This window comes from Theropithecus gelada, chromosome 9 (genome assembly GCF_003255815.1).
Source record: "Theropithecus gelada isolate Dixy chromosome 9, Tgel_1.0, whole genome shotgun sequence".
Lineage (NCBI taxonomy): Eukaryota > Metazoa > Chordata > Mammalia > Primates > Cercopithecidae > Theropithecus > Theropithecus gelada.
In genome coordinates, this window is record NC_037677.1 from 56,196,874 (window position 1) to 56,206,642 (window position 9,769).

The 9,769-nt window shown below is 52.3% G+C and overlaps 1 protein-coding gene across 1 annotated transcript in view; it reads left to right on the forward strand.

Annotated features, from left to right (window-relative positions):
- The window catches only part of DLG5 (discs large MAGUK scaffold protein 5), a 134,224-nt gene extending 124,875 nt beyond the window's left edge, over positions 1–9,349 (forward strand). The window contains exons 28-32 of the mRNA XM_025396339.1: positions 3,526–3,669; positions 3,930–4,057; positions 5,185–5,294; positions 6,023–6,132; positions 7,587–9,349. Of these exons, the coding sequence (XP_025252124.1) occupies positions 3,526–3,669; positions 3,930–4,057; positions 5,185–5,294; positions 6,023–6,132; positions 7,587–7,690 (596 nt within the window). The 3' untranslated portion in view covers positions 7,691–9,349. The remainder of the gene's footprint in view (positions 1–3,525; positions 3,670–3,929; positions 4,058–5,184; positions 5,295–6,022; positions 6,133–7,586) is intronic.
- Positions 9,350–9,769: the final 420 nt, after the last annotated feature.

Consider the following 9,769-nt stretch of genomic DNA (forward strand, 5'->3'; position numbering starts at 1 on the left):
CCCCCCACCCCGCTGATTGTGCACCCACCCACAATGGTCTCCTAAGTGGACTCAACTCTCCACCACCCAGAGGACACTGCATGTCTTTATGCTTGCCCCTTTAGGGGCTTGTGCGGGAGTGTCTCAGGAATATATGGAGGACTGGTTTTCCTTTTATCTTAGTCTGCTAGGGCTGCCATAACCAAATACCACAGGCCAGGCACGATGGCTCACACCTGTAATCCCAGCACTTTGGGAGGCTGAGGCAAGAGGATTGTTTGAGGCCAGGAGTTCGAGACCAGCCTGGGCAACATGGCAAGACTCCCATCTCTACAAAAACTTTAAAAAACTAATCAAGCGTGGTGGCGTGTGCCTGTAGTCCCAGCTGCTCAGGAGGCTGGGGCTGGAGGATGACCTAAGCCCAGGAGTTCAGTGCTGCAATGAGCTATGATTGTGCCACCCACTTCAGCCTGGCAACAAAGCAAGAGCGTATCTCAAAAACAACAACAAAAAAACCCAAAAAACCAATACCACAGACTAGGTGACTTAAATCACAAGAATTCATTTTCTCCCAGTTCTTGAGGTTGTAAATCCGAGACCTGGGTGCCAGTGTGGTTGGTTCTGGTGAGGGCTCTCATCCTGCCTTGTACGCGGCTGCCTCCTTGCTGTGTCCTCACATGTTGGAGACAGAGAGATTGATCTCTGGTGTCTCTTCCTCTTAAAAAGCCACAGTTCCATCAGATTAGGGCCCTACTCTTCTGACCTCATTTAACTTACCTCCTGAAGACTCCGCCTCCAAATGTAGTCACTTTGGGACTTAGGGCTTCAGCATATAAATGTTGAGGGGACACAGTTCAGTCCACAGCACCTTTTAAAGAAAGCCATTGCAGTACGGTCTAAGGTTGGAACCCCCAAGACCATGCCTTTGCTGTGCCCTGATCAGCTGTAACCTTGGATAGGCTGGTTTTCTTCTCCAGCTGGAGTCAGTGACTCATAAGATGCTGTCTAGTCTTACGATTCTGTAATTGTGAGGACCTCTGACAAACAAGATTGTCAGGGAGGAACAGGAATCTCCTAAATTGGTACCCCACAATGTGGAATGTTAATAGTAAGGGAGAATATGATTTTTTTAACCATTAACATTTTAATGTATTTCTTTCCGGTTTTTTACTTAATACAACAAAACTGGGATCACACTGCATTATACCATTTTCATCCAGATAATTCCACTGTCATATTGTTAGCATCTTCCCATATCAGTAATATTCTTCCAAACCATTCTTTTAAGCACTATATTGAATTCCACCCTACAGTGACTGTGCCATAATTTGAGAATATGATTCTTATACCAGTAAATGGAGGGAACGGTGACATAGTGTACATCAGCAAGGAAGTGGGTAAGTCGATGCAGAGGAAGTGTTCATGGCATGCCCAAAAGGAGTAGAGAGGCCCACCACGAATCACCAGGGATGCCTCCCAGAAACACAGCCTCAGACAAGGAGCGAGTTACAAAATAGCCACAGACACACTTAAACAATGTATATTTCAGGTTTCCTTTAGCATATAAAAGTCAGTTTATGAGAACTAGGGTACACTTCCAGCTCATAATGGTGGTTACCTTCAAGGGGGCCGGTGGGGACTGGGGTTGGGGAAGGGGTATCAGAGAGGAGTTGCTGGCCTTATCCATGAGGTTCGGATTTGTTACAGAAAGGATTTGTTTATGTAAACTCCTCTCGGAGGAAGTTCTTTGTCCCCTGACTCCTCCTCGGAACCTTCACTCAGAACCACATGGGGTTCCAAGGTGGTGAATGTGACCACCAAACCCTCCAGTTTTAAACAACAGAGCTGCTGGTCACCAGGTTAGGCAATGCTGTGTAAAAGACTGTATGGATGTATGTGGATAATGATCAGTTTTATTATTTATTTATTATTTATTTATTTATTTTTATTGAGCTCTAGTCTTGCTCTGTTGCCCAGGCTGGAGTACAGTGGTGCAGTCTCAGCTCACTGCAACCTCCGCCTCCTGGGTTCAAGTGATTGTTGTGCTTCAGCCTCCCAAGTGGCTGGGACTACAGGCGCACGCCACCATACCCAGCTAATTTTTGTATTTTTAGTAGAGATGGGGTCTTGCCATATTGGCCAGGCTGGTCTCAAACTCCTGACCTCAAGCGATCCACGTGCCTCAGCCTCCCAAAGTGCTGGGATTACCGACGTGAGCCACCACTCCCAGCAGAGATCACTTCTAAAAACACACGCGGGGACAGGGCAAGGGAAGAGGAGAGACTTGACTTATTCCCCCTGAGTTTGCCCACAGGTTGGTCTTCATGGAGCCTGCTGCTGCAGCTGGCACTGTGCTTGTGTTCTCCTGAGACCTCTGCCTCCTGGTCCCTGTGCCTACTCTGCAGTCACTCCTTGCTCTGCATATGCGTACAGATCCCTCCAGGCCGAGCCTCTCATGGACCGTTCCTCCCAAGCCTGCTGCCATCTTGTGCTCTGCCCTCCCTGTCACCTCCATACTTACCCTCTTGCCCTGCTCTTTCTGGAGACACCGCTCTCATCCCACTTGCCTCCTGGGCCTGCTCAAGTGGTCTCTTCACCCTGTCATCCAGCCACAGTGTCTACTGAAGCCTGTCGCTCCTGGAATTGCCAGGCAGCTCTTGCGTGCTGTCTTGCTGTTCGTGTGTTGCTCTGTTGTGACTCTAGTTAAAGCGTGCCCTTTTTAATGGCAGGAACTCTGTGTTCTATTCTTTATTATGTTTCTGACATGCCAGCACGGTGACTTATACCAGGGAGATGCCAGGAAGATGCTTGCTGTGTTTTAGACCGTGTTCTCCCTGCAAGGACTTTATTCATTTGGTGCAAGGGGAGGTTTACTGCATGTATCAACTAGGATATTGGTTTGACTGCTTTAACTGAAACCAAGTAACAGTGGCTTAAGCATGATGGGCAGTTTATTTCTCTGTCATTTATAAGCCTGAGCTGTGGGTGATGTGGGAGAGGCAGTTGTGTTCTGAGGATCATCCAGGACCCAGGTCCCATCTTGTGACTCTTCTGTTTCTTAAGGGTTATCCTCAACTGCATGGCCAGAGCTGGCTCACAGCACTCATGCGTTCTAGCCGTGCAGATGGGGGAGGCCTCACCTCTGTCACTGGGCAGGTCTGGGTTACACTGACCACAGCTTCCTGGGGAGTGGGAGCTCTCCTGCCAAACCCCAGAGGTTGCCTTGCCAGAGAGCAGAGGAGAATGGAGATGGAGCAGGGGAAGCAGGTGTGGACCCACGAGGAAAAATCAGAGCCGAAGGAAGCTCTGGGATGAGTGGTTGAGACCAGCTGCCTCTGGTGTTCACAGAGGGCGTGGGGGGTGCTCATGCTGGACTCCAGGGGTGACGATGCCCAGGTGTACCTGGGACATGAGATTTTCAGTGCTGAAGCTGGGGGAGTCCCAGGCAAACCAGAGTGGGCAAGGTCGGGGAGCGGGGTACCCCAGCCCCACTCAGGTCCTCCACTCCACGCTGGGTCTGTGACGCTGCTGCTCTCTCTCCCTCAGATTCGGTGAGCCTGGCCTATCAGCGGGTCCAGAAGGTGGACTGTGCCGCTCTGAGGCCTGTCCTGATTCTGGGGCCTTTGCTGGACGTGGTGAAAGAGATGCTGGTGAATGAGGCGCCTGGCAAGTTCTGCAGATGTCCCCTTGGTAAGGGACACGGGGCACCCTCTATGCCTACTGGGTTCTTTGTCTCTATGTCCCTGTGCGCCTGCCTGCCCAGCTGTGCACAGTGGGCGGCAGCACTGGGGGGCGGCTTTCGCAGTATTTCAGAGCCTCCTGACGTGGGTCAGATTCATGCACGGCAGGACTGGGTACTGACAGCTGCTGAGCAATATTCTTCCCCTGCTCCCTCTGCTGGGGCTCAGCAGGGCCTGGGGCTCCCTGATTCCTGTGTCTGTGCTTTGCAGAGGTGATGAAGGCCTCCCAGCAGGCCATTGAGCGGGGTGTCAAAGATTGCCTGTTTGTCGACTATAAGCGGAGAAGCGGCCATTTCGATGTGACCACTGTGGCGTCAATAAAGGAGATCACAGAAAAGGTACCCAGGGCTTCAGTCTGAGGGTTAGGCATCCAGTATTAGACCCCCTGTGCACAGGTCTGGGCCCCTGGTCCGTGATCCTCTGCCCCAGCGGCTCTCAGACCTTAAGCCCACCGTGTTGTGCTAGTCTGAGTTCATCTGCGCCTGGGCTTGCCCTCATGGCTGCTGTGTGTTTCTGCAAGCACATCCCTTGGCGGGGGTGGAGGAGCTGCAGGCACATCCCTTGGCGGGGGTGGAGGAGTTGCCCTGTGTGCATGCTGCCCGTCTCCCTCTCTGGCGGGTGGTGGGGAGTCTCATCTCTGATGAGAGTATTGAGCTCTGTAGAAAGGCCTCTTGCAGGGCATTCCAGAACGGGGTCCCCAAATGCATGTGCCGAACAATTTCACATGCACCTTCTGGGGACAGGAACGTACCTTCCCTCAGGGTCCCTGCCCCTAAAAGGGCTATGTCTCTTGGTGCCTTCGAACATCCTAGGCAACATGAGGGCGGGGACATCTGTGGGGAGTGCTGGCGGAGCAAACACTCAGAGTCGGAGGACATGGCCGCTCCTTGGGCTGCATTTCTCCAGGCTGCTCAGCTTGCTCGCTGGGCTTTTCTTTCCTTCTCTGTGAGATGAAGGTGTTGGCTTCTCACTGCTGAAAGTGGGCGAGCTCTAGTAGGGGGAATGCCCTGGAGGAGCATCTGGGGGTGGGGAGTGCACGGGCCTGCACTCCACCTGGAGGCCTGGGACGACAGACGTACTTCAGTCCCAGCCACATAAAGGCTCACCAGACTCTGGCTCTTCATTCGCTCAGTGTGGCAAAAATAATGCTTCAGAGGCCAGGGTGGGGCAGGGCTTTCAGAAAGTCCCTGTATCTGGGCAAAGGCGGGAAAGGAAGTTTGGAGTTGGGCTGGCCACCCCCCACCGGGCCCCACCAGCCCTGGCTGCCATCCTTGGCCTTCATCACAGCGAGTGGGGTTTGTTAGGAGTTTCCTGGGTACGGTTTCCCCACGGTGCACCATGTGGCTTTACTGCCTTGTTTGTGGGTAGAGCTCTGTGAGGTGAGGTGGGTCCTGCTGGTGGCAGGAGAGGGCGCTGGCTGCCCCTCCCTGCCCCCCAGGGCTCACTCTGCACCCCCTACCCCCAGAACCGACACTGCCTCCTGGACATCGCTCCCCATGCCATCGAGCGGCTGCACCACATGCACATCTACCCCATTGTCATCTTCATCCACTACAAGAGCGCCAAGCACGTCAAGTAGGTGACTGGCCCCCTGGGCTCCGCCGGGGCCTTGTCACAGCTATGGCTGGGAGCCCAAGTGGGGAGCAGGGTGTGTTGGGGTGGGGGGTTGAGGAATGAGAGATGGGCCGAGGGTCTTGAAATAGGTAGCACATGTAGAAAATGACCCTTACCTCTCGGCCCTGTCCCCCACTCAGAGGTGGTGTCAGCCAAGCGCAGCCCCTTCCCCACGCCCGTCTGCCATTTGGGTGCTGCCACTGTTCCTTGGGCATGGCCAGCTTGGTCTGCACAGCTCCCCTCCTGCCCCAGCCCCCTTTCCTCTCTACGTGCTGCTTAGGAGCAGGGGAGCCGGTGGCCTGGGCAGAGTCCCACTCAGCCCCGAGCTGGCTCATGACTCAGGAGCTGTTGCCTTCGCTGAGCTTTGGCTCCTGTGCTGGTTGGGCCAAGGGCTCACCAAGACCATGCTCCATTTTGGCTTTCTGTGCTGCTGAGCTTCTGGGACTTGTGCTGGGGCTGCTGGTGCATCTGCTCCAAGTGCATGCACTGGGGTGCCCTCCCTCCGCCCTCTCTGCCCAGAGCTCCCCCGCAGCCTGCAGACTGTTGCTGCGCTTTATGTGGGGAGCACGTGGGGCCTTCCCCCATAGCCTACCCCTGCCTCGATGGGGCCCCTGTTAGCCTGGACAGAGGAAGGAAAGAGGGCCTGGAGGAGGCTCAGTGCTCAGCCTGGTGTCGGGCTGTTCCCACAGGGAGCAGAGAGACCCCATCTACCTGAGGGACAAGGTGACTCAGAGGCATTCCAAAGAGCAGTTTGAGGCGGCGCAGAAGGTTGAGCAGGAGTACAGCAGGTACTTCACAGGTAGGTGTGCGTGGGCCTGGAGCGGGGAGCAGGTAGCAGGCAGCAGGGAAGGAAGCAGAGGCTTCCCAAGACAGTTTTCACAGCTGTGGAGAAGCCCGTGCTGCCTACATGCTCCCAAGTGCTGTCATGAGCACGTTGCTGACAAGTCAGGTGTTCAGATTGCAGCCCCTGGCCAGTGTCAGGATTCTCACGGGTTGAATGTTAAGCTCACTGATCTTGGCCTCAGGTCCTGCCTGGCTTGCCCACTCGTTTCCACATGTGCAGTGGTGGGTCTGTCTCGCAGCACAGGTGCCGTTTAGTGCAGCCACAGTGTCCTCAGGCATGGCAGGGACTGCAGCAGCCCCCAGTGTGCCAGCAGTGGCTAGGGGCCCATCTGTCCCTAGCACCCTCCAGGGCAGGCCAGTTTTGCAGTGGGATTTGGCAAAAAAAAAAAAAAAAAAAAAAATTGCTGCCCCCTTACCATCTCTGGTCTTCAAAGTGAAACAAACTCAATAAAGTGTGGTTCTATTTCACCTTCCGGCCTTCATTCAGCCTCTTGAGGAAAGTCTGTCATTTGCAGGGTATTAGCATTTGCAGTTACAGAGGATGGGACAGGGATTCTAATTGCATCGTGGAGAGTGTTATGATCTAGTCCGGGGACCTGGACTTGGTGCCCGTGTGTGTGTAGGTATGTGCATGTGCAGGTGTGCATGCCTGTGTGTGTGTGCGCATATGTGTACTTTCATTTCCAATTCCTCACAGACTGGTATTTAGCCAAATACACTGACAATTCCTAGAGAGATGAAAATTTTAAAACTCTAAAACTTGGAAAAGGTAAGCTCCATTTTTTTCTTGTTAGATTCAACAGACATAAAATTACGACGTCCCGTTTCCATAGCACTCCGTTAGAAACGTCCCATTTCTAAACACTCACTGTCAGTTTCTGAGCGTGGCTTGTTGCAGTGGGGGCTTGGTTTGTGTCCAGGTGCTGTTCTGTGGAGCACACTGGAGTTCCCCTGGCCTGCTGTCTATAGACCCCGGCGTCAAACTCCTATAGTACAGAGCTGGCCCGAGTTGGAGTCATCATCGTGCTGTGACTCTCCTCTTGGCCATGAGCTGTCTGGCTCCTTAAACTGGTCGTTTCCTGCAGAATCCTGCTAACGATTAGACCACCGCTACATGTCCTCCAAACTTCTTTCTGATGCCCTGGGATTCCCCCAACCATCGCAAACCCAACCCAGGGTATTACTGCAGTGGGGTGGGCAGTTTACATGTGAGTGATCAATTCACGAGGGGCAATTTTCTTTCCCAGTTTCTTGTTGGTGAAGGAGAGTCAGGTGGGGATGGAGCAGAGTGCCAAGTAGCTCAAAGCAGACAGCCACACAGTAGAAAGAGTGCAAACTGTACTGCCTTGCCTCAAACCTGGGGTCTTAACTCTGAGCTGAATGACATGTGTCTGGGGGTCTCTTTTGCAGGGGTCATCCAGGGAGGAGCCCTGTCAAGCATTTGCACTCAGATCTTGGCAATGGTCAATCAAGAACAAAATAAAGTCCTGTGGATTCCAGCCTGCCCGCTCTAGGAGAATGCTGTGCTGTGGATGACTGCAGCTGGCCGCCTGAGGGGACGCCAGGCTCAGCTCTTTTCTAGCGACTCAAAGTAGAAGTCTGTCCGTCTATGAACATGCAGGGGAAGGATCCGGAACCAGGACCCAGAAGCACCTCCTTTGTAGACAGAGGGCCACAGCTGCGTGCGATCCAGGCCCAGGCCCGCACCCGCTGCCCCTGTCACATGTGTTCTTTAACACAAAACAGATAACACTAAAGACGGGTTCAGCACCCACCTTTCTTTAGCCAGCTGATCAGAGATGCTGCAAAGAGAACCTTTTGGATCACTCGTTTACAAACCTTTTCTAAGTATTTGGTGGTTTATGTTTACTTGAACGGCTCCATGTTGCTGGTGCCCAGCCCCTGCCCCCTCTGTCAACCCCTGTCGCTTTGGTGTTGGTTTCGTTCCCGTCTTCAGCAAAACGACCTTGGAACCTCAATGGGGGCTGCTTTGCTTTGGGAGGTTCTTGTTGGTGGGACCAGAGCTTTGACAAAGCTCCTGCTCCTTGGTGGCACCTCTCCTGGAAGGACGTCACAACTGCAGGTGCTCAGACTGCCTGTGGCAGCAGAACCAGTGCCTTTGGCATTTTCCTCCCACACTGGGGAAGGTGACTTTGGTGTTCTTACAAACTCGTCTCTCGGCCTTTCTCTCCTGCCTTCCACAGCCTCTCGTTTCTCCTCCATCTGTGCTTATTACTTGAGCACTGTGTCTGCTCTGTGAGAGCTGCGTGGGCAGGGCCGCGGTGGGGTCCAGGTGGTGTCAGCTGTGCTGATGCCTGCCATTGGGTCCTCCTTAGGCTCTGTAAGTCGTGACAGCCTTCATCAGTGCAATGTTTGCAGGGTAATTCTTAAACCTTTTAGAGGGTGGCAGGTACATCAGTTCCTTTTAATATGAAAACATTCATGTTTCAGACATTGAATTGAGAGCTTTTAGGGGAAGCATAATGGTTATTGTTGTCACTATCAACAGTCTAAAAAGAAAAACTAAGGTCTTTTTATTCTTGGTTACAGCACTCACGGCATGCACCTTACTCAATGTGGGTGTCTTCGTTTGGGCTTCTTTTTTTTTTTTTTTTTTTTTGCACTTCTGAGGCTGGATATGTCTGGCTGAAGATTTGATGTGGTTCCTCCTTAAGCTGTGCGTCCTGTTAATAATAGGTACTGTACTGGGCTCTGTGTAAGTGTCATTGGGGTAGGACCTATATTTTAATACTGTTCCTAACATTTCATTTTACTAGCGAGAAATCTTTGATTTCATTTTATTCTTTGTAATTCTAGACACTAGATTGTAGTTTAGCCATAACTGATGTTTTTAAAAAAGGGATATATTTTCTTGCACAGTTGTTCAAAAAAGAGACAAGTTTCAGTCCTCAATGCTGTCCTTTGTTTTACAGGTACAAGTTTTCTAGCTCAGACAAACTATGAAAAACTGTAGACTATTCTCAAGGTATTAACTCGCAGACCCTCTGGGGGTAGGGGCTGTTTTCTAAGTTGCAGGCAGAGTGGGACTGAGATGGTACAGTGTGCACACACAGGTACTGAGCTGACAGACTGGGATTTTCTGTACTAAAATGTTACTTTGTATCAAAAGTTAAACAGGCTTTAGTACAACAAATAAAGGTCAATTTCTGTAAGGTTGTGTTTGAAGATGCGAGTTTTTAATCTCTTCCTAGTCGGTCAGCTTTCCTGTATTTCTAAACTTGAGACAGCTGCTCTTCTCTGCAGCACGTAGCTGGAGTTGGCTGCTGTGTAGTTTCTTTTTGGCTCACATGACAATTCACGTCCCTGCTACCTGCTGCGTCAGCCTCTCTCTCACTTCTTCCTCCCCTTCCCTGCCGCCCATCTGTCCAGTGTGGCATGAGCTGGTGACTGCAGCCAGGCTGCCCATCTGTGTGAGACCCAGAGCCTGCCCTCTGGCCCTCACATTCAATTCTGCAGGCTTGGGAAAAGCAAAAGGGAGTGAACTGAGTGCACTGGGCAGCATTCTCAGTCAGGGCCCTGTCTGGGGCCCCCGGCTGGGAATGGCCCCACCTGCATGGGGGCTGCTTTGTGGC